The sequence below is a fragment of the Melanotaenia boesemani genome, chromosome 3, assembly GCF_017639745.1.
Source record: "Melanotaenia boesemani isolate fMelBoe1 chromosome 3, fMelBoe1.pri, whole genome shotgun sequence".
NCBI lineage: Eukaryota > Metazoa > Chordata > Actinopteri > Atheriniformes > Melanotaeniidae > Melanotaenia > Melanotaenia boesemani.
Window position 1 is genome coordinate 38,655,128 of NC_055684.1, and position 24,823 is coordinate 38,679,950.

Sequence of the window (24,823 nt, forward strand, 5' to 3'; positions counted from 1 at the left end):
ATTTGAGGATTGTGCTTTGCTGCACCCATCTGCTTCAATGGTTGTTTTCCAGCAAGGAAAATCTGTTGCCAAGGCATGATGATCCCTGAGTCGAGGCAGATGTCTGTTCAGAACTTTGTCAGTCAGTGTGAGGATAAAACTGCTGGTAACAGACATGGTGGCGTAACGTCGTCATCTCTGCTGCCCCCCGCTGGAAGTTGGCTCATTGCTAACCAACCTTGAAGGTTATCTGATCCCAGCAGCTCAAGGTTGTTCTGGGGCTTGGCTCTGACCTAGGAAGTAACTATCTAGATTTGTTTTTATGTTTCACTTCTTCCTACAACAAGCATGTTTGCCTGATTTGACTTTGCCTCAGTTTTGAGCCTCGACCTAGAAGAGGCAAAGGCTCCATCTGCAATTATTTGCAACATGAGCCACAGTCCTTAGCACAGCCAGGTAATACAACACTGCTTCCTGTCCTCACATTGTGCTAACAGACAAGGCTGAAGAGGTTGGGGGAGGGAGGGAGGACATTTTCGTGTCACTGTTCTTGTTCTGTAATTATGTGCAGGAACAGACGAATAGCTTCAAGGAGAAAACAAATGAGTTTGGCTTTGGAGCGTCCCAATCTATCTTTGTGTGGAATAGAAGTGTCCTCAAAAACTGAGAATTCACCCTTTCCATCCCCAGTCTGCAGCTCCTGTCACCACTGTGGTATCACAGCTGTACTAAGACAAATAATTTAGTTTTTAATCAACAAATGGATCATTATAAAAATAACAAAAACTTCTAGCAAACAAAAATAACAGAGATATGAACTGAAACATCTTTTATTCAATAACTTTGAAAGGTACATAGAAAACTGGACATAATTTAACATATACTGCCATTATACTAACAATTCAGTCCCAGTCTCGAACTACAAGTAACTATATCAGAAATTACTCCAATTCATAACTAACTTTTCTCTTTCTGTTGATGTTATACTAGTACATAGTGTAAGACTTATAACTAGTAATTAGTTCAGTAACATCCATATGTCTTAAGAAGAAAATGGTTATGTATTGGCACTTAGAACTGGGATTAGTGAAAAGATATCAATGCTAAATCAATCAATCATACTAACCACAGGTCTACTGTCTTCTTCTATGGTGCTTTTAAGGCCTTACTTATCCCAACTGTGAGTTGTTTGTCCATTCAGAGACACCGTAGTAAAAATAGTGGCAGCTGCCATGTATGTGGACCCACGGCAAGTAGATTTAAATGCTTTATTCTAATAAAAAAGTAACAGTGATTTTTATTAAAGTCATTAGATACCAGCAGAAATGCAGTTTTTAACGATAAATTACACTTTTCTGTCATTTATCTTGGATTTAGTTTGCACGCAGCATCTTTATACTTTATTAGAGGATCTGGTACGCTTACTATCTAAAGCATTGCATACCCACCTGCTTTTGCTTGTTATTACCCATTTCTATCTTCTTCTTTTTCTTATAGATCTGAGGTTTACAGGGACCAGTCAGGAAGATGGATGAGCTGCAGGATGTACAGCTAACTGAGATTAAGCCGCTGCTGACCAACAAGGTGAGTTATGGTGAGAACAAGGTCTTGACAAGCTGCTGAAACCACAGGCACACAGCTGTGCACCTAAAGCACATCTGCACAATCACACACACGACCAGATGTGTGCTCCATACGTGAACGAGCACTCGCTATACAGCTCTCATGCAAATACAGCGTATATACACAACCTCTGCAGATCCCTTCATCAAAGTGAATTATTCATATATGCTCAACTGTCGAGAGGAAAATGAAAAGAGGGGAAAAATGATGAAGCCAGTTGATAGAAAATGGGCTTCACATGGACTGACTCAGATTAAGGACCCGAGGAAACAGCCCAGCAAGAACAAAGAGATCAAAAGGGAAGCTGGAAGAAACGCATCTTTCTCATTTCTCATACCTTTGCTCGAAAGATTCTAGCAAGTGAGCGATGGCAGAAGCAGAAGGAGGGGTGAAGGTGAAAAAAACACCCGAATGGCAGATCAAAGCTCTTTCTGTCTTCCTCTGGCCTCCCCTTCTTTCCAAGGTTCATCTCAACAGCTGATTGACAGATTAGAAAGAGGTGTGTGTCTTGTTCCCTCCCCGGACATCGTAAGCGGTCAGGAGGCTGAAGTACGTCAGAGGAGGAGTGAGATGTTCTTCAAGTGGTGGGTCTGAAGAGTTAGTAGAAGATTTCTCTTCATCAGGCTGCATGACAGGAGACTGGCACTGACCTCTCACTCCACCTAGTGGCCAGTGGGAAGTCGGCCCTGGTGATGGAGATCAGAATATCACCATGTTTTCTTTTTTATTGATCCACCCGTGTGCGTACCAACCTTTGTGCTTATATCAGGAAAGGTGTACAGAAAGATTGTGTATTTAACTAGTTGATGAAGGAGAGATACTTTTAAGGAGAGCTGGTCTACACATGTCTTTGTGCAGAAAAAGCTGCTAATTTATTGAAATCTCTAGAACTGGTGTTCATGTTTTTGTTGTATTTAATTTTTACTTCCTTTCTTTCTCAACTTCATCACATCGAACCGTACCAGTCTGAGAGTCATTCCAGTATCTGATTGACTGGAATAGACGTTACAGTCTTTTACATTTTGCTCATTACAGTTTTGTCACCAGGTTTACAAAGACGGATTGCTTTGCAGCCACCATCTGCATCTAAGCCACTGTGTTCCCAACTGGTCTTGCCTACAGATGCATCACAAGGACGTTTTCTCTGTTCTCTGCTGCCTACTCTCACTTTTCTCTGGGCTCCTGCTGCTTTATTAAAAACAAAATACCAACTGAAACAAAAGACTTAAAATCCTACAACATTAATTATATTGTGTGCAGAAACATATAAATTCTTTATACTGTTAGAGTGGGCATATGTGTTTTCATCACTCCTGTTTAGAGTAAATGGTCTGTACTTATATAGCTTTACATCATACGTCACATTCACACATTCACACATGCATTCACACACTGATGGCGGAAGCTGCCATGCAAGGCGCTCAACCACAACCCATCAGGAGCTTTTAGGGGTTCAGTGTCTTGCCCAGGGACACCTTGACATGGGCTCAACGGGCCGGGATCGAACCGGCAACCCTTGGGCTACAGGACGACCACATAGCCGTGCCGCCCCTAAGCTTGTTACAGAGGTAGAAAGGGAGGTTAAAATGATGTACCTCTGAGCAGAGCATGGCCCTGACTTGCTGTCAGTATGAATTACCAAAAGGAATCTTAATGAGGATCTTTTTTTTTTCTTTTTTTTGTGTCAATAACACAAGATAGCTGCATGAAAAGAGCTAAAAGTTGAGGAAATGACTCACACTCCTCCCATTTTGACCAGTCAGCAAACTGGGACTTTTTTCTGAGGGGGATCTTAAAGAAACAGGAACTAAACTGGGGTGTTTAGACAAAAGGTGTCAATAACATGTTTTTCTGTTTAGCATTAGGACCATGTAAACTCTTTCTAGTATCAGCCCACATAAATGAATGGAGCTGGAAAAGAGCATAAAAAGGACTTTTCAGTGTTAAACGATGTTTGGAAGAGAAGGGCGATAACCTTAAAGCCAGATGTGTGGTTATTTTATCAAACTCGACCATAACATTCAGAAACTGCTGCATTTTTATCAGACTCATTATTATTAAAAACATACGCTAACATGAGACCATTCATTATTCACATGTCTTAGGTATGAAGAATAAATCCAAACACACTGACTGCAGCAGCATCGAAATGGGCGGTACACAAACATATTAAGAGTTATGATTGCTTAAACTTAAGAAATATGGCGTCTGAGACACATTTTCACCTTCGTCTTTTGCCTTTCTTGCAGAACGCACGCAACTTTCAGGATTTTGACTGCCAGGTAAGTGTTGCTGTCCTGTCTTTTTTGTGTGCAGTGGTTAAAGAGGTGCTGCTGTGATTGTAGAAGGGGGTCAGGGCCTAATTCTCAGCCTCCTGCTGCTGTAGCAGCCTGTTTCCAAGCCCTACATCTGAGCATTGCGCTTCACTGCTAACACCCAGCTGCATCACACAACATGCTGGAGAAATATGCTTATGGATATTTTATGTATAAATCAATAAGATCAAGGCTTGTTTTGCACAGCTTGTTTTCTAACTTTGTCCTTGATCATGCCGACTGAAAAAAACCAAGCTGCAGTTAATTCTGTGGCTGTAAATTCTCTCTTTGCTGATTAACTCCTGTGGTCCTGTGCAAGGGTCGCTTCAGAATGTTGAATACTGTTTTGGCTGTTACTGTTTTTGAAGATGATGTTGATGAGTTGTTGGGAAAATGCACGTCGTGAAGCTAAATTTAGAGCAGAGGACGGCTGAATCTATGAATTTAATGTCATGTTTGTGCATGGGACTGGGATGTCTTCATGATGTCCACATTAGCTGCTACATGTGTGATACGATGGCAGTTAGGGACAAATTCTACTAGTTCTAATGTTTCGGAGCTTGTTGGTAATTTATTTTTAAACACAAAGATAACCCCGAACAAACGGATGTGCTTTAAAACACATAATGTCATATCCAGTTTTTTAAATTCAGGAAAATGTTCCTGTTCAGTTGGGCACCCTGGTTACCCAGCGGCTAGACTGTATGTAAAGACTCATATTTAATAACCCTCAACATGAATTTGGCAGAAAACCCTTGTTTCTTGTTATGTCCCAATATCCAGGTTGTCGTCAAATCTCTGGATAAAGATATACTGACCCAGAGTTACACTGGAATTCTAGACTGGTATAAGGGATTGACTGCTACATGTTTTTCACTTAAAATGGTAGATATATGACCGTACTGAAGATGTATGTTTGTAATTATACAGGAAGACGTTTCGTACATGTAATAAACCTTACTAAGAGGGAAAGGTTCCAGGCAAGACTGCTGTGGTTTTAATGAGAATCATACCTGCAAAGGGTTAAAGATCCTCTGTCATGCTCTGCAGCCACGCCTTCTTCCAGCATCCCAGCGGAGCTAAATATAGCTGCTGCAGGAGCAGGGTTGGCATGTTAGCTGGCGCTGATGTATACATGCTCCCTGGGATCCATTCTTGTCTGCAGCATAATTCAGTCATACGAAGCTGCCCGTGTTCCCACTGGGATGTTTCTCTCCACTCATTTTTTCCACTTTGGTTCTGGACACGCAGTTAGACGCAAAAAGCAAATGTACCGGTGGTACTGAGGTAGACTTACAATTATTTAACCTTTTTTTTATAATCTTATTTTTAAAACTTAGATCATTACATTCAGGAGTATCAGATTTGTTAAGATAATTTCTAAAACGAATGAGTCTTTAAACTCTGTTTGGGAATTTTAGTTTTTGTGTGACAAATTAGATGAGCTACAAATCTCTGGTATGATAACTACAGCATGCACAGAAATGCCTTTCATCATTTCTCCATGTTCCAAATGCAGTAACACAGTGGTGTCAATCTGTTTTTAACGTTCTACCCCTGTGGGATCATTTTTCAGCCACACACGCCCTAAACCAGGGCTGTTTGTTTTTAGACCTGTGTGCCGGCCTAGTAGCAGCACAAGAACTCATAAATAATGAGAAGTCCTAACTTCATCTTTGTTTTAGGGCAAAGAAATACAAACACATTATCAAGATGGAACAGCCTGAAATTTCTTGAGAGAAAAAAATATTGTATACATTTTTATAATAGATTTTTTTATCTTAAGTTTAAAATTTATTTATTAAATTGGTCAATTTAATATTTTTCAAATAAACATTAACTTTTATTAACTAAATATATATTAAATGTATTTTATATTTTATTATCATATACATTATATTTCTATTGTATATTCTATCTATATAAACTACTTTTTACTTATTTTATTTTTTGTTTATTTCTTTTTTTTTTTTACATATTTTATTTATTTTACAAATTTGCACATTTATATATTTACTCATTTTTACATTCATTATAACTTCCAGATCACAGTGGATCTAAAGAAAATGACAAAACGTTTAATTCCAGATATCTGGGAGGGGAAAAAATCCAGTATTTCACATGATGGTCAGGGTAACATTTGCAGATCTAGAAGTTATTTTAAATGTACATACGTGTACATTTCCACACGTGTGTAGTGGCCCTGACAGGGGCGTCGCCTGGCCTGGGCGTTCTGGCTCTAGCCCCGAACATTTCACATCAAGCCCGAATGTTTTTCCACCCCAGAAGGAATAAGTTTACATTCTCTCAGCTGCCTTATGACATTAAAGAAGATGGTAGTTTTGTAATTTCCTGGCTTATGTGAATGCAACACAGGTACAATATGACCAATCACAGAGGAATTTTATGGAAGTGGGAATCCTCCGTGTTGGCAAACAGCCCGGCGTTTTATCCCTGATCTGAACCCTGGTGTTATTTCGAGCATCATTGTTAGGGGTCAAAAATGGACATCAGACGGTTTTTATTTAGAGAAGAGAGAAACTCTTCAGTTGTGGTCGCTGCCGATGGGCAGCAAGACTCTACCAACACACGAAACAGGTAAACCACAAATAATTTAAACCCTGTACGTCTTAAAATTAAATGAATATTAGGCAGATCATTCGTGACAGTACTTGGTACTTCGAAGGTTAAGCTAGCTGTACTAAACCGTTAGCCCCGCCCCTTTCTGTTCTACACATTTACATTAAATCCAGTGGTGACGTCTGCGTGGTTCACTGGTTTACCTGCTGCTGTGTGTGTGTGTGCGTGCACACGTGCATGTGTTTGTGTTGTTGTAGATGGAAACGGCTTTCCCATCAGTGTTGGATGTTTGGTTTCTAGATGCTGCTTTAGTTTAAATGTAGATAAATAAAGAACAGCTTTATTATAAATTTATTTTCTGATGTTTTTGTTCACCTCCAGGTCACTGGCTGGTCAGTAGTTAAAGAGTTTTAAAGAGTGGTTTACATTTTATGTTGTTCACAATACATTTATATTTGGAATAAAAACCAGTCTTTCATGATCTCACCTTTGTGTGGGTGTTTACTTTATGTATTAATGAGGCTGGTGGTTCTTGTATATGTGTGTTGCTCCAGGACAGGCGTGTTCCAGACTGGGAAGGAAAAATCAGAGTATACCACTAGTTTAAACTCGCCTATACTACTGAAAAAGTAGTAATGGTAAAGATGGAAAACAACAAGTGAAAGAAGGAAAAAAGGGAAATGATGGAAGGAAAACAAGTGATGAAGCCTGTAGGGAAAGAAGAAAGAGACAGATGAGATGATAGAGAGGTAGTAAATACTACAGCATCATCTTTACTCTGAAAATTGAAAGTGACTGAAAACAGTTCATGTTTATCATTTTGTTGCAGAAGATGTGCACTAAAGAGCAGGTTGTGGAGATAAACAGCAGATGTCTGGAAAAGTAAAAGTTTAATACGGATTTTAGAGATCTTGTTTACATGGTCACTAGGGCTGCAACTAATGACTATTCTGATGGTCGATTAGTCACCGACTATTAAAACGACTAGTCGACCAATCGGATTATGTATCTCATGATTGTTATAAATGGATCTTATTTCACTTTCAGCATTGAAATTTTGCATAAGGTTGTTAAGTAAGTCCGACGTGCCTCCTCTTTACATGTTCAAGCATTGCAGACGTACTTCTGTGGTACACAAGGTCCGCTTTAAAAATCTCACATGTATTTAATTTATTTTGTAAGTTTAACGTTAAGTTATCCCAGACTTTTAACGTTCTCCGCCGCCGTTTTCTTCCCTAGTCCGCCACCATATTTTTCCCCTGGCGGACTTTATTGCACATGTGCAACTCTCAGCAGAGATTTTAAAAAAAATACGATGTCTCACTCTGTATTTTTTCCCCCTCTCTGCGCATGTGCATTGTGCAACTCTCAGCAGAGATAGGATTAGAAGACGATGTCTCACTCAGTAGTTTTTTTTTTTTTTGTTTGTTTTGTTTTGGTTTTTTTGCCGACAATAGTCGACAGCTAAATTCGTTGTCGACTATTTTTATTGTCGACTATTGCCGACAACGTCGACTAATCGTTGCAGCCCTAATGGTCACGTCAACTAATCGTTACAGCCCTAGTGGTCACGTTTAAGCTTAAAAATAAATATATATTGAAACACATATTGCAGTATTTGGCTTTAAACAAGGTGGCACAATGTTCAAGAAAGCTTAAATAAAAAGTGGTTTTTACTGCGTTGGTTCACCGAGATTCCTCTATGAGGGTGTGGGCTCAGCCCCCAATGTTCCCAGGTCCAGGAAACGCCCCTGGACCCTGACCACCTGAACCGACTCACCTGATCATACTGACGTCACATCTATTAAGTCAGAAAGAGAAAAGATGGAACAAGTTCTCCCCCATTTGAGAAAGATTGCATCAGCAGTGAGCAGCATGTTGTGGATCAGATTCAGGCTGCTAGCTGTTGGTGAAGTAAAATAAATTACTGCTCATCCTCATGTTGTCTCACAGAAACGTTCCAGATCTGTTATACATCTCACACAGTTTAGTAAAACAAAGGTCAAAGTAACACACGTCAGGGTTTTCCTTCAAACGTTCAGTATGGGAGGCGTTCCAGCAGCTGGAGGACATTCCAGCTTCTCGCCACCTACAGGCAGCCCACTGGTACTGCAGCAGCCTTGTGCAAACCATGTGCATCTGCAGGTGCAGGTGATGGTATTGAGGTGAGGTGGAGCTAAATCATGGGCCCCTGCAGCACTTTTATTTCGCAATGATGTTCGTGCCATTGTGCAACGCATAGTGGATGGAAGAGTGAGTCAGCTTCCTTAAACCCATGGGACGCTCTGTTTTAAAGTGCAAACCTCTGAACTTCGGATTACTTCACAGAGAGGAAAATGGCTCAAAGGGCAGACTTCACTGTTGAAAACACAAAAGTTTTCTTTGCTTGTCGTATCAATCTATTTCTTACAGGTCCTCTCATGTTAAAATTCTATGATTTATTATATTTAAAATGTAAAAAAGTGACATAATTACACCTCTTGAATGTGTCCTTCTCGTGTCATTTGTGTCTTTCCCTCACTGTCGCAGGCAGATCAGCAGAGGGTGCCATCAGCCCGTTCGGTATGTGGCTGCAGGGTTCTGTTTCTGTTCATCACTTTCTGTCTGCTTTCCTTGACAAGGACGGCAGTTGCTGTAGCTATAATAAAAACTTTAAGCAGTCAACATTTGTATCATAACTACCATCTCAAAGGTGGATAAAACAGAAAACTGCTGTGGACAGTTTATCGGGATTTATATTTCATTGCAGTCCAGCCCTGAACTCTGAAATGCTGCTAATCTCTGCAGACTAGAGGTCACTGTGTAACTCCTCAGACTGCAGAGGAGTGCTGAAACTCTGATGACACACTGTGTGACTCAAAGGAGAACGAGTTCTCCTAAAGAAAATGTTTAAATATGTCCAACTCGCTCCATAAAGTTGTGCTGCAGTGTGACAGACTGGCTGAACAGATGCAAGTAAACGACAAAATAATATCTGTATTACTATATTTGCCTCAAGTGGACTGAAGTGTGTATTCCTTCACATGTTCAGACTGCACATGTGTGTCATTGGCACCCTCTGTGGGTCAGGAAAGGCAAATTGTGGAGAAATAACAGCTTACACCCAAACATGCTGACAGACTAATAAAGCCCCTCTTTGTCCTCGTAATCCCACTGACTGGCGTGCCATTGGCTGCACCGAGCAGTCTGTCTCAGAGAAAGGCGTGACAGCCTGCTCTGCTAGTAGTCGTGCACAAGAATGAAAAAGAAGAGATCAATAAAACTATGTGGTTTAAATGACTCAGCAGGAAGTTCGGAGGCCATAGATCCAGAAAATGGAAGGTTGTGGAAGGGAAAAATAAGCAGCTTGTAGTGTTTCCTTTTGTTAGTAAGCTCGGAACATGAGGAGGGTGAATTAATACTCCCATTAGTACTGGAATTAATACTTTGCAATGATTAATGGGATGAAGAAATACTTGTAGAATGTTAACACACCACAGCAGCATCTCACGTTAGTCCTGCTTAGCATCAGAGCTTCACTCTTGCGTTTAGAAGTTAGACTGCACCCTTTCCCTGAGATTTTTCCTGCTTTGCAGCTCAGATTTTTCTCGTGCGGAAAGCTGAATCTGCAGACCGTCCATGAGCAGCCATTTTGCTGATGCAGAAAACAGCCCAGGGTACGCTGTCAAAGTCAGCCTCCTCGCCTCTCCTCCTCATTAATAACAGCGCGTGACGTCAACAGCCTGCCTGTTTTCCTGGACTGCCTCTGCATCCTTTGCACCCCATCACCCCTCTTCTGCACAGCCACCCCCCACTTCTCCTCGAAGCCCCACCCTCTCCCTCTTCCCACCTGACCCTCTGCAATCCAATTAGATGCACCGGTAGCTGAATGCACGGACGCGTTGTGACTACCAAACACAAACTGCAGTCTCACTCTCCTCCTCCTCCTCCATCTCTTTTCCTGCTCCCTTTCCCACGTCTTGTTTCTGCCTCTCTCTTGTACTCTCTGCATCTTACCCAACCCTCCCACCCCCTCCAGCTTTCATTCAAGTTATTTACCCGTCTCCTCCTCGCTTCCTCTTCTCTGTCTTTCTCCTCCGTTCCATCCTCTCTTCCCCTCTTGTCGCCGCTGCTGCTCTAGCTGCCTCACCCTACATCCCTCCCACCCTCCTCCTCCCTCTCCTTCCTTTGGAGATCTTCAGAGCTGCCCAGCATACGCTTGCACATAGCATAACACACTCCTCTGCTGTGTGGGTAAAACATGTCAGCTGTTCTGGACCTGGACCAGATTGCATGCGCTGGAAATGGAGTGGTGAGTGACAAATGTGTGTTGCCTGACTTGACACACCTGGCTGGGTCCATGCAGCAAGAAGGTTCTGGTTCAGATTAGAAGGGCTTTGTGCAGTTTCTCTGAAGACAGGGTGAAAGCTGCTGGTAGTTGGACTGAAATAGCTGTTGGGTCTTTTCTGGGCTTGCTTGTTGTGTGAGTTTTTTCCCCCTCAGAGCATGGGGTGAACATTTGTCCTGCATGTGTGTGCAGGCACCTACAGGTCCCACAGTGCCCATGTGTGCAGCCTGAACTTACCCTGGGTGTGGTGGTGCATTTTAAGATGACGATGTGAAAGATGCATGTGTGTTGTGTTCCAGTGTGTCATGTGGCAGTTGGTCACTGTGTGTTTCAGGGTATATTTTTCTTTATATGTGCCTGTTTGTGTGCAGGTGTAGGTGTTTTGCTCGGTATATAATGAATGTCTGAGAATGTTGCATGGTGTGTTCATGCGCTGTGCTCTTATTCAGTTACTAATAAAAATAGGGAGGAAGGTCACTCACCTCAGCCCACACTGTGGCAACAAACACATCAAAAACACTGTGTCGGCTGCCTCCCCTCCCTGCAGAGACCTTGAGTTTATAGTTTCAAGCCACTGCTTCCATGACACACACATAGCATGTGTGCTGCGGGACAGGGATTGCTGAGTTTAACCAGAAATGGAACCAAACACCTGAAATGATCCCACCAGAGAATATCTATAAGATCTATGGATGCTCCTCTTTGCATCTTTGTTTGTGTGCACTAGTGAGTCATTTACTGGCTGCTTCATGTTTCTCCCTTGTGATTGATGCCGTTCCTAGCAGGGCAAGGAAAATGGAGCGGAGATATTGATAAGCAAGGGATTGCGGGAAGAGGATGAGCATGACATCGTGCTATCCTATTTGTCAACTCACCCCACCTCAGTCACTCTCTGCCTATTAAAAAAGAGACTTCTTCACCTCTGTTGCACCAGGAAACATCCTGAAACCTTTTTCTGAAAGCACTGCTCCATACTCCTTCCATCCACAAACACCTGCCAACACTTTCTGTCCGATAACTAACCACCATAAATGTATAGAAAGTGGAAAGAGTTGAAGCAAGTGCTCTGCTCTCCTTTTTCCTTTGGCTGTCCAGACTTGCAGCCGCACCCCATGTCTGTTTCATCTCATGCTTCACTGTGTACATACATACCCAAACATGTATGTGTATGTGTCAGAAGACATGATGACAGGCAGGGTTCTGGGATCAATAAAGCTTTTAACCATGCCAAGAGCCAGCTGGATAGAAATGTGTCTGTCCCTCATACCCTGCCTGCAGCCCCTTCCTCCATTCCTCTCCATTTTGTTTGTGTAAGGATATTGATGGAAAAGCGTGAGAAATTAAAGTGATGCGCCTTCTGTTTTAAGGCATGCTCTTGTGTTAGTCATAGAGGACACTGTCACTGCTTTCATGCTCCATTTCCTCCCATCTACTTCCAGGCGCTATCTCTGCATCTGCTTTCCCCACCTTCATTCTGTTTCCCCCTGTGATTATTTTCATTTCATCTCGTGGTTAGGGTGTGTGTACCTGCTTTTTCTGGTGCAGGTACATGCTTGCACAGGGACACACAAACAATGGAAGGCAGGCATTTGAGCATAGTATATTTGCTTTATTCTCTAGAGTGCCCTTGACTCTGTCCTTGTATAAAATGGTAAATTCTGCCGCAGCACAGGTATGGAGAGAGTTTTGCTCTCTATGTTTAACAGGTTGTTTTCCACCCCACCAGGCTGAGGTTGCAAAATCGTTTCATTATTGGTGAGAAGGCCTCAGATGAGCTGAAGGCTTCCTGTCAGCTGGAGTCTCTGTTCAGTGCTAATTTGATCTCTGGAAGAAACGTAATATTCATTATCAACTAGCTTGTTGCACATTCTTGCTTGACGCATGTATTTTTTCTCTGTTTGACAGGCTAACCTCTGTACCAACTCCCACTCAAAAAAAAAATCTCATTCTGCAGCTTTCCCCTTTTGTTGCCGGGTCCGTTGCCGGCAGCAGATGCAAATTACTGCGTCCCTGAGAATAAGCCTTCGTCTCCGCTGAGAATTTTTGACACATATCCATCAGCCACATGCTGTTGGAAACCCAGCAGGAGACAGAGTCGTGCAGTCAGAGACACTCTTTCTCTCCGGCCTGTCAGCTGGAACGTCTTCTCTGCTCCTGCATGCTCTCTTTATTATTGATGACCAGTGGGTCTTGAGACCAGCCAAGCTGAAACATCCCACCCGCTTCTCCATGCAGTTAACACACACTCCCATATGCATGTGCCTACGTCATGCACAGTGTTGTTAACAGCACCAAATCATGCTGACCTTGGGAGTCTGTGTGTTTGTTATAAAATTGGGATTCTGGGTCTGGAAACTGCCTTTGTCACTTCCTGTATGGAAGATGGCTTCTCTCCACCTACACTGGCTTTATGTGAAAGGACTGTAACATTCAGATATGAATCTGGTTAAGACCTTTCTCTAAATAATATCACACTTTGTGATTACCTTAACTGGAATTATGCCACCTTGGAAGAAGCAAAAATAGAAAACTATGTGGAGTATCTTATTTGCATTATGTTTACAACTTGACCACGCCGTGTGTCCTAGTGAAGTTTCACAGTATCTTATGACACACACGGCTGAAGGCTTGGGCTTGCTTTTTGTTAAAAACATTGTTGCTTGTTTAGGCGTCGCTTCCATAGATCAGATTACCAGAATCACAGGCTTCAGTAGTGAAAAGGAAGGCTGCAGTAAAAAGAAGACTTTGGAGTAAGGAAGAAGCAGAGTTGGGTCAGTGTTTTGAAAGAAATGGGGGTAATTAAGCATTGTAGTTGCGTAGGGAGACACAATTAGCAAACAGAAATATGAATGGAATATCATATTTGCATCTTATAATTGAATACTGGCTTATTTAGATATAGGTCAGCAGCTGAAATATTGCTGATGCATTTCTGATGCTCTTATTGTTTCTTTGTCTTTGAACTGATTCTTTCTTTAACCTCAGTCACAACTTTGTATCCTCCAGTAAGATAAATGCCCTCAAAGCCATTCCTCGCAGAAGTGCTTCGATGTAGAAATATGGGGCCTTCCAAGCGTGTTGTGGAGAAAGAAATTCTTCTTTCAGTGGCTCTCTCAGCAAACACCTTTGGCAAAACAAAATGACGTTGGCATTTTTGCAGCGTCACAGGAGTGAAAGCAGTTTCAGAACCTTGGATAAAAAGGCCATTTTCCCCCAAATGAAAAGACTTTTTGCAGCAGCTCTATTCATTGATTTGTTTCCCCAAGGACTCGGGAGACGAGAGACGCATGCTTTGCATCTACAAGCTGCGAATCCTGAATGCTGTGTTGTTGGTCTTTGGGTGTTTTCTGGGAATATTTGTCCTTCCATTTGAACGGGCTGACTTCATCAATCAGTGTGATAGAGGCAAAAACTTTATTCAGGAAAAACATCCTGAGTCAGACCCTTCCACCATTATTTGTTTGCATTTTCCTTTATGACCTCAAGGGAAAACGGTTGAAAGTGTGACTGGGTTATTGATAAGTCCTCTAAAAGGTCTTTAAAAAGTTGTTGCTGGAGAAGTCAGTGCGTTATCTGTAGTTAAGAAGTTATTACATGTACTTATGTTCTCATAAAGTCTAGAAGAATTTGACCCCCGACTCCTGTTTGTTTATTTGTTTTAGTGAACATAAAAAAACTCATGTGGCTGCATGTCCTGTCTGTGGTGATGAGTTGAGATTACACAGATATTACACAGCATACTTAAAGATCTTGTTTACGGTTCTTCTTGTGCAAAGCTGAGAAATAAACTACCAGGGACACGTTCATCGGGTCATGCAAAGGGAATACTATTTAACTTTGATTTTATGCTCTTTTGCAGAGTTTTGTGGTAAAGCTAATATAATAATAATATTATATATATATATATATGTTCTATTTTATTCTCTTTCCATGGATCAAATATTGTTTCACTGCTCCTAAACTATTTATTTCCTCTCCTTCGGTGCAGGAGCATGACATTGAGACTCCACATGGTGTTCTCCATGTGACAATGAGAGGTGTTCCCAAGGGCAACAGGCCTGTCATCCTCACCTATCACGACATCGGCCTCAACCGTGAGTCAGCCAGAAATAGGCTCATTAATATACGACGCCCTTGTTTGGATGAGCCAGTCTTTGTATTTGCTTCTTCAGCTAGCACACTTTCTGTAAGCAGTTTGAACCCCCGTTTCAGCGTGTTTCCATCTTGCGTTTGACCCTTTTAGACAAGTCTTGCTTCAACACCCTGTTCAACTATGAGGACATGCAGGAGATCACCCAGCACTTCGCAGTGGTTCATGTGGATGCGCCTGGTCAGCAGGAGGGGGCGCCCCCCTTCCCCAGCGGGTGAGAGTTTGACATGTGCACACGAACAGGAAGAATTTTATTTCAGTGCTGATGCAGAAGCAGCAAGTTCGTTTGCTAATGGAAGCATTCATTGCCCAATCTGTTAGTGAACTTCTCAAGTATTCAAATATATTATCAGCTCAATTTCCCCGATTAACTCAAACACAGCCGAAGTCATCCTCACTACTCACACCTGTCTCTGTCTCCAGGTATCGTTACCCAACCATGGACGAGCTGGCTGAAATGCTGCCCTCTGTGATGACTCAGCTGAAGTGAGTGGCCCACCTGGTGATGTGATGTGATGAAAATGCAGACCTACAGTAACCAGCTTCTTCTCTTTAGGGTCAACAGCATGATCGGCATTGGCGTTGGGGCAGGAGCTTACATCCTCACCCGCTTTGCAGTAAGTCCTCAGCAGCAGCATCACCTCACCTCTTACTTCCCTTATTTGTCTTTTCTTCTTTTTTCCTTCTAGTCTCTGTCTCACCTGCAATAATTGAAGGTTTTTAGACCATGCAGCTTCCCACACTGAACATTAAAGTCTCCCATCAAGCCCACACAGGGCTTCAGGTGGCTCTACGATCTGCTGCTATGCAGCCATGTAATGAGTCACCTCGGTGATTCCCTTCTTTTTAGAGCTAAAGTCTGTAGAGCTAAAATAGACACAATCTAGCAGAAAGGTCCAGAAGTGACAGAGAGGAGTGAAGAAGCACTGAGAGATGAATAATGAAATAAGAGAATGGTAATATGGGAACGTGTGGAAATGAAAGATGGCAACAGCAGCTCTCTCTAAGTAGAGTCCGCTCCTGTTTAGAACTGATGTGGAAAAATTGAATGAAAGTGTGTTTGCTTTAGCGGGTTCAGATTAAAATGTGTTTACCCATAACAGACTCACAGCAGCTGCATTTGCATCGAGCTGAAAGCAGCATCTGCACCCTCGACATCGGGCAAGATGGATGTTGTAATTCCCCAGACATCCACTGCCTGTCTTCGGGCAATCTCACACCACAGTCCTTAATTTCGAAGCCAGGACTCCATTTTCTGCCTTTCATGCCTTCATTTCAACAAACAGATGTTCTTGACTATTATGTTTTATCTGTGTGTGTTCTGCATCTTACATGGTTAAAGGAGCAGACAAAATATGAACAAAAGTCTCAAACCTTTGAGGACTTGTTTCCTCTTAATCCTCATCCCTTGTTCTGATGCCCAGACCAGCCTACAGAGTAAAGCTACAATCCACCACAGCACGTTCGATGCAGGAAATAGTTTAAGGGCTGTTTGAGATGTTAAAATGTTGAACTGCTTAGCACTGACATACATCCTGTCCTTCCCAGCTGAACAATCCCAACCTCGTGGAGGGACTGGTTCTGATAGACATCGACCCATGTGCTGAAGGTTGGATTGACTGGGCTGCTTCCAAGGTGAGGGTCTAAACTTGACCATAAATATCATTATGTTATTCTACAGAGGAATATTTTTAAATATCCTCTGCTGGCATGTGTCAGAATACATGAAAACATCAAATGTGCTTTAATGTAAGTTTTGACTGATGCAGCTCATTTAAACAAAAAGAAAAATATAAGAAAATTTCATTTTTTCTAATTTAAGAATTGAAATTTTTGCACAACTCAGGCTGTAGACGACTTTTAGCAGAAAAATGACTAACCAGCCTTCCAGCATCAGGATGTGAACGTGCATCATTCTGTACAGAAAAGTCAGGCCTCTTTTAAAGTGGAGGGCTTTTAATAATGCACCAGCTGTTTTACCTTAGTTGTCTGTCTTCTGTAAAGTTATTTACTCATGAATGCGCTCTGGCATCAGCCCGTTTTCTCTCCTACTAGTTTAACTGTCTGCCACCAGGCGTCCACATACATGTTCGTCAGATTTTTGGTTGTCTCCACTATAATTCTAACACGTAAGCAGGTCGATACAGGACGGTTTGGTTTCTCTGTTGCTTTTCTACAGCAACCGTACCCTTACCTGGCAGGCGGATAGGGATAGCTGCACCCGCCACATAACAGCGTGACGTCATAGCAGCACAATACCTTCCTTGAATTATAATGAAGAAACTCCGACCCAGAAACAAAGGAGGAGAATGAAGGACACTCAGCAGTTTGTCATCTTATTTCTTCTTTTGTAACTTTAAACAACAAAAAATCCGCCGTATATTTAATCATCCAGCACCTCCAAGTCCGAGACCATGGTCCCCAGCCAGAAAAGGGTGGAGTTCTCTCTCCGGGTCTGCAATAGGGTCCTGCCCCAATTGGAGGAGTTTACGTATCTCAGGATCTTGTTCACGAGTGAGGGAAGGATGGAGCGGGAGATGGACAGGCGGATCGGTGCGGCGTCTGCAGTGATGCGGACTCTGCATCGGTCTGTCGTGGTGAAGAAGGAGCTGAGCCAAAAGCCAAAGCTCTCGATTTACCGGTCGATCTACGTTCCTACCCTCACCTATGGTCATGAGCTGTGGGTAGTGACCGAAAGAACAAGATCATGAATACAAGCGGCCGAAATGAGTTTCCTCCGCAGGGTGGCCGGGCTCTCCCTTAGAGATAGGGTGAGAAGCTCGGTGATCCGGGAGGGGTTCAGAGTAGAGCCGCTTCTCCTCCACATCGAGAGTACCCAGATGAGGTGGCTCGGGCATCTGGTTAGGATGCCTCCTGGACGCCTCCCTGGTGAGGTGTTCCGGGCACGTCCCACCGTAAAGAGGCACCGGGGCAGACCCAGGACACGCTGGATGGACTACATCTCTCGGCTGGCCTGGGAACACCTCGGGATCCCTCCAGATGAGCTGGTGAATGTGGCCGGGGAGAGGGAAGTCTGGGTTTCCCTGCTTAGGCAGCTGCCCCCGCGACCCGACTCCGGATAAGCGGAAGAAAATGGATGGATGGATATTTAAACATGATGCTGCTCTTGCTTTGTTCTTAGTGCTGAGTCACACAGAAAGTGATGATTCTTCTTTAAACCAATCAGTGGATCGCAGCGTGTCAAGCGCCACCCTTTAGGGTCAGATCAGTACGATTGGGTCGCCAACAAAAGGGTCCCAAAAAAGTGGGACGGTTCAGGTCAGATATTCTGGTATCCTTCCCAGACCGGACCTGTTGGTAGAAACTGGGCTGAAACTGCAGATGTGAACATTTTAGCTTTATAAGTATATTTATGTTTAACATGTGTGAAAGAAGGAAAGAGAGAGAGAAAGAAAGAAAGAAAAAATTCTATTTATTTATTATTAGAATGCTTAACGTTTTGTTTCAGCCTGCTTGGTTTGGGTCAGGAAGTCGTTTGAGTTTGGTGTTTACCCTGAATGAGTGTGTAATTTCTATGTGGAACCTGTACTGTACGAAAAACCTTAGAGGCATAACAAGCTTGCTTTTTCTGGTTGCTGTTTATAACTAAACACCTAAACATGGACTCCTCCTGCTCTCTGACCAGAAAGTACGAACTGAACTAGAAGACGAGCTGCATCAGCTACCAAACAATAGTGTCATAATTTCTTATTGTTTATCATTCCATTAAGATTTAGATTTTTTACAGTTATATTACTCCTACCAGCAAGCATGTGAGTATTTAGTTTATGTGAACTGTGGCATTGAAGATGGTATGTATGGCCCACAAATTCAAGACAATGGATAACCAGTCATATTTGTCTCTACACCGCCTGGAAAACTCACCTCCATATTGCACCTTCTCCATGCACGGTGTTAAAATTTACTCAATCAGTCCTCCAAACAAATGCGGGATAACTGAGGTACGATCATTAACATGCAAACATGTAATTAGCAGCAAGTTTGTAACAGGCTTGGCCCGCCAGCAGAGAAGAGGGAGAACGTGGAGGGATGAACTGGTGTTTTATAGTCCTCACACACCCTGGACTGCTATCAGCTAGAGTCTACACACACACTGTTCTATGGTTTTATCACCCAGGAGCACAGCAGAACAGGGAAAACGACAAAAATACAGACAGAAGCCTGTTTTTCTGCAGGAAAATGCTCCACCGCACATCTCTACTGGGTCACAAGGCATAACTGAGCTATAATGTGCGTACAGTGTGCTTTTTATTAACAGGAAATTATCATTATTATTCTCTTGGTCTAAATATTTTTATATATAGATATATTTTTACTTTATATTTTACTGAACGGCACTCTAGTTAATTCATTTACGTTTTTAGTGGAATAATGTGCCGTAATAAATGACTTTAATAGTTTAATAGTAATTTTTATAGCGTGTAGAAGAACTTGGTCCCATAAACATTGTAATCACCAAACTTGTGTTTTTTAAAAAATGGGTGAAGGTTTTTGTCTTTTCCTGTAACTGAATAAAGTTTGTAGAGATTGAAGGAGGGTGGATGGCATTGAACGTTCCCCTGCTAGAGTGGGAAAGGTGTAGTTTTATGACTGTATAAAGCTTCCAGTATGATTCATCCTTCTCCATTTACACAACTCAAACAGGACTTCTCCTTGTCTTTGTTTCACTACTAGAATGCATAATTAAATCTCTTATAGGACGTAAACATATACATGAGCTAAAAATCAGCGTTTCTTTTTGTTGCACTCCCACCTGCAGCTGTCTGGATGGACCAGTAACCTGGTGGACATCATCATGGCCCACCACTTCAGCACTGTGAGTACCACACTGCAGCATGCAGAGCAGAGACAAACATTCTTCTCTTTTCATTTGTTTTGTTTTTAGTCTTGTTTTTAATTATTTCTTAATTTTTGGTTTCTTGTATGATTTCCAGGTATTTTATTTATTTAGTTGTAATTTGAGATTGTAATGCATGAGTTGTGGGAAACGTGCTGTATAAATAAATTTGTCCTTGACCTATTAACCCCACACAAACAGATCCAACTGCTGGTCTGGATCAGTAATGCTAATTTATACATCTCATTACTAACTCAGTTCATGCTACTTTCTGTGCATGCACTCTAAATAATCAATGAGGAGAATAAGAATGTTTTCTTTGGATTGTTCTTCTCTGTCCTGCAGGATGAGCTGACAGATAATCAGGAGCTGATCCAGACTTACCGCCTCCACATCGCCCAAGACATCAACCAGGACAACCTGGCGCTTTTCTGCGGCTCCTACCAATAGTAACACGATTAGTTTACACTAAACTGAAGTATATGGAAATGAGGTAGAAAAGTTCAGCTTCTCTAACGGATCTTATTTTGTCACCAGCCGTCGAGACCTGGAGATCGAGAGGCCCATTGTAGGTCTGAATGAGGACACAGTCAACACATTAACGTAGGTTTGAAAACAAAACCGCATTTAAATCTGAAATGCTTGGCGTGACTTTGCTCCTCGTCTGCTCCAGGTGCCCCGCCCTGCTGGTGGTTGGCGACACGTCACCGGCCGTGGAGGCTGTGGTGAGTTACGCTCCATCACTAACTGATGATGCTCTGAGAAAGATGTATTTCTATCTGTCTTCTTTTTCTCTTTTCACATCATTTACTTCCTGTTTCAGGTGGAGTGTAACTCCAGGTTAAATCCCACCAAGACCACATTGCTAAAGGTGAAGCCTCTTCATCCTGATGGATGGATGGGTGGATGGATGGATGGATGGATGGATGGATGGATGGATGGATGGATGGATGGATGGATGGATGGATGGATGTTTTTCTGATCATGACAGAAATGTGGGAACTCAGTAGCAGACAAAAACAATCATGCAGATTTCAAGCTAAATAATACAAATAGAAATAGAGTGATAGGTAAGTAAAAAGAAAGAAGAAGGTAAAACAAATGAAACAAATTAAGAAACTAAGTTTGTACATGAATAAGTAAACAGGTCAGGTTGAACGTGGCATGTGTCAACATTAATAAAAATGATTTATTAATGAGGTCTGACATTTTCTCGTAGATGGCTGATTGTGGAGGCTTGCCACAAGTGGTGCAGGTTGGGTTTTTACTCCTTGAGACTTATGACATGTTGCTTTTTGTTCTTGTCAAACTTTCTTAATTTTTGTATATTTCGTCTCTTCACAGCCAGGGAAGCTTGCTGAGGCATTCAAATACTTTGTTCAGGGCATGGGCTACAGTAAGTAAACCCGATCTGTCATGTGACTGGGGTGTAAAAGCATCTAAATATTTACTAAAACTGGTTGAAACTGGTTGACTCAGCTGTCAGTGTTAAGGACTTGAGCCTCTTTGGGATGACGTTTTTGTGGTCCAGGTTTGTCTGTTTTTTTTCTGAATTTCCTGTTGACGTGAGTGCAGTGAAAAAAAACAAGGATTGTTTTTGCTGCCGTCTGTTGCTAAACACCCTCCTGCTGGGGCTCGGATCGTCGCCAGCAGCGCATGAAAAGAAGTGTTTTTTGTCAGCCCGGTCACGGAGAGGCAGTCAGTGGGACTCTGTTAATGCTAACGCCACTTTCCTGTCTGCTTTTTGCAGTGTGTGGTACTCACAACCCTCAGTAGGTGAGGCGTAGCTGCTTCTAGCATGCCTGAAATGACGGTGAAGCTCACTGTGCTGAACAGAAATACACTTCCTGTTCAGTTCAGAGTGGGCGTCAAGATACCCTCTTTTTTGTGCCTGGTGTGCTTTTCTCTCTTGAACTGTTTAATGATGCACGCTCTTCTAAGAGAGACTGACGGTGCAGAGTTAAACAGGCTTCCAGGTTTTCCTGAGAGACACACTGTGATCTGGTTGGATGACATCACAGGTGTAGGTTTGCTTGCTTTTCTCACACACAGGGCAGCTTTTTTCTTTCATGCCATCTCTCTTTTGCTCTGTGTTGTTTCTGAACTCCTGACTGTGAGAGGCAGCCTGAAGTGGAGCGAGTATGTCAGCACCTCAGTGCTGCTTTAAAGGCCAGCTAGTCCCCCTACAGAGAAAATGCCACTGCAGGATTAGAGCAGATTAAAAAGAGTGCTTTCATGCAGAGAAAGTGTTGAAAATTAAAGTCAACACCTCAGCATGTTTCTGAAAGCTGCTTTTCCCTCATTAACACGTTGCAATGATGTGAAACACAAAGACAATTATCCAGAGTCCAGAAAAAAAACATCATAGCAACAGCAACAAAAAAGCTCCTATTTTGCCAGAAGTGCACCAAGCAACATAAGCTCTATCTCTTCAACACATCTCCCTTTCTCCTGTCTTTCCCTCTCCAATTGCTGCCTTCAGTTCCCTACGTTCTTCTCAGTCACCTGAGCAACGAATCAGGTACCAGATTTCTCAGCGCCTGCCGAACCACAGGCTTTGAACGAAAATGGCCTCTGATCACTCCACAGTGGACGTTAATGTATGCAGAAAGTTCTCCAGAGAGCACTGTTTGATGTTTTCTAACAGCAGCTCAGGGTGGAGACAGTTAGTAGCATCCACAGTGAGATTCCTTTTGCATACATGCATCTCCCTGTAGGAGGTTAGCTTCTTCTGTTAGCATGCCCCGTATGTCCGTGTCCTATCTTGCTGCATGACCTGCTGGGTGTTGCAAATGCTTCATTCTGCTGTTTTATTGCTTTTATCATTTTCCCCAGTAGACACATTCAGCAATTCTGTCATTTTTTTATAAATATATATATATATATTTTTTTTTTACTTTCTTTTTTTTTAATTGATTAGTCTTTATATTTGAGAATTTTTTGCATGGTAAGCACCTTTTTTCTGTTGTTGTATCAGTATCTGTATTCCTGCACCGCAGTGGGTCTGTGTGCTGTGTGGAATATTAACACCTTGTTTCCCTGTTTCAGTGCCGTCAGCAGGAATGACTCGCCTGGCTCGCTCACGCACCGCCTCCTCTTCCAGCATCACCTCCATGGACAGCAGTCGCAGCCGCAACAACCTCAACAGCCTGCTGGAAGGCAACGCCACCGGGGCCCTGGACAGCCAGGCCAGGCCCCAGACCATGGAGGTCTCCTGTTAAACCACCCCCTGCACCCCCTCTGCACTCTCACGTAGTAACTTATGTGCTTTCTCTTCTGTCGCTCATCCTGCTCCTAAGCAACTCAAAGCCAGAGGGGAACTAATGTGGTTAGAAATGAGGATCTAATTCAAATATATTAACAGATGCATATTATAAGATGTATTAAATATACTGTCAAAGTAACAATCCTGTCAGAAACCATGTCTACCTGCCGGTTTCTTGTGTATTTTAATTGTTGTACCATATGATTTCCCATTTCAGCTGTCTAACCTTGTATTTATTGTTTTTTCACTTTGTCTTTTCTTTAAACCTCTTCACACACTGTAGGAATCCTCCATGTATTCAAAAAATAACTCCTTTTTTTTACTCTTTATCGTGTGGGCTCCACTGATCGTGATCTCTTTTTTTTCAGCCCTGTAATGTCAATTAGTCAGAAAGTGACTAAGGGTTCACTAAATGTACGAGTACAGCGAAGCAGGGCTGCAGAATATGTACATAAATTTGATGCAAGGTAACGTGGCATTGCACACCGTAGCACGCTCTAAGTGAAGCCCAGTAAAATCCTTGCTTCTGAACATTGTACATTCAGTTTTATCTCACTTAACAAATCTTCATTTGATTTGAGTTTTTTTTTTAAATAGAAAATCACCGTATTTTCTTTCCAGTCTGCACTGTGTCGACGTTTGTGTTCAGCTGAATATGTTTTTTAACAACCTTTAACAAGTGGGATGTGATGTGAAAATGATAAAAGTCTCATCACTTAAGGGCCAAGTGGTTCTTCTCACTGCTGATTCAGCTCATTTATATTACTACTGAATAAAACTGCAAGGTGAGAACATGTCTGCTGTTTTTATTTCTAAGAACATACACCAGATGCAAACAGCAGCGCCGGGCTAGAAAAGAGGAGACTGTGTACGTCGGCGCAGAAGGTGTCTGCACAGGGTCTTTTGTTAGTGGAAAAGTGAGGTGACAGTGGTGAGATTTTTTCCAACCACACTTGCTCTCGTTTCCTTACTGAGTGATAACTGCTGTTGTCACAGATGAGGTAGTCTATATTTAGCACACATTAAAAAAAACAATGAGAACTGCCAATTAACATTTACAGATAGGAAGAGAAACCAGTTGACGTCTTTATCACCCACCGAGGGACGTTGTGTCGTTCTGGGCTCTTTGTGAGTTTCTGGTGGAGTGTCTGAAGAGTGGACACATGCAGAGCCATGCAACAACTAATCAGCACTAAACTGGAGTTGCATAACACCCCATTACTAGGAAATCAGAGGCACTTCGGTCTAAATTGACTGGCTGAGATGATGATGATTGTAGTTATCACTATCATTACAACTGTCTTGACATCACCATCCTAATTATTATCTAAATCATGATGATCCTTTTTGTATTTTGCTTTTTTGCCATCCTAAGGACTGTTTATGTGAATATTTATTATATGCATAATTTTCTTGCTTCCCTGTGTTAATTTTTGTTGATTTATAAACGCACATCTTATCACAATAAATAGATGTAAAAGAGGACGGAATGATGTGGAAGGATGTCATTCGTAATCAGAAACTTTCCATCTGTGCTAGCAGGCTGTTCTGATCTGCTTGTATTTTATTGTTTCCTTCTGCTGTTTCGCTCACATCTGATTAAAGGCAAAGATTGCCATCGCTTTAACATTTACTACCAACACGTTTCCAGCACATGTAAATGTTAAGAGCGGCACAGTTATTAATGAAAACATGATTAACTTTACATGATTGAAATGTAAGTAGT

The 24,823-nt window shown here is 42.2% G+C and overlaps 1 protein-coding gene across 4 annotated transcripts in view; it reads left to right on the plus strand.

Annotated features, from left to right (window-relative positions):
- Nucleotides 1-23,886, plus strand: part of ndrg3a (ndrg family member 3a) — a 45,704-nt gene extending 21,818 nt beyond the window's left edge. For 2 of the 4 annotated variants that reach the window (XM_041980502.1, XM_041980503.1), the window contains exons 2-17: nucleotides 1,477-1,563; nucleotides 3,852-3,884; nucleotides 14,813-14,918; nucleotides 15,068-15,188; nucleotides 15,398-15,460; nucleotides 15,531-15,591; nucleotides 16,523-16,609; nucleotides 19,755-19,811; nucleotides 20,178-20,281; nucleotides 20,370-20,435; nucleotides 20,506-20,557; nucleotides 20,656-20,703; nucleotides 21,052-21,087; nucleotides 21,177-21,228; nucleotides 22,315-22,353; nucleotides 22,881-23,886. In XM_041980502.1, coding sequence (XP_041836436.1) covers nucleotides 1,507-1,563; nucleotides 3,852-3,884; nucleotides 14,813-14,918; nucleotides 15,068-15,188; nucleotides 15,398-15,460; nucleotides 15,531-15,591; nucleotides 16,523-16,609; nucleotides 19,755-19,811; nucleotides 20,178-20,281; nucleotides 20,370-20,435; nucleotides 20,506-20,557; nucleotides 20,656-20,703; nucleotides 21,052-21,087; nucleotides 21,177-21,228; nucleotides 22,315-22,353; nucleotides 22,881-23,053 — 1,155 coding nt within the window. In that variant the 5' untranslated portion in view covers nucleotides 1,477-1,506 and the 3' untranslated portion in view covers nucleotides 23,054-23,886. Of the gene's footprint in view, nucleotides 1-1,476; nucleotides 1,564-3,851; nucleotides 3,885-10,458; nucleotides 10,789-14,812; nucleotides 14,919-15,067; nucleotides 15,189-15,397; nucleotides 15,461-15,530; nucleotides 15,592-16,522; nucleotides 16,610-19,754; nucleotides 19,812-20,177; nucleotides 20,282-20,369; nucleotides 20,436-20,505; nucleotides 20,558-20,655; nucleotides 20,704-21,051; nucleotides 21,088-21,176; nucleotides 21,229-22,314; nucleotides 22,354-22,880 lie in introns of those variants that run through there. The other 2 variants (XM_041980504.1, XM_041980505.1) reach the window with 2 other exon arrangements.
- The last annotated feature ends 937 nt before the right edge of the window (nucleotides 23,887-24,823 follow it).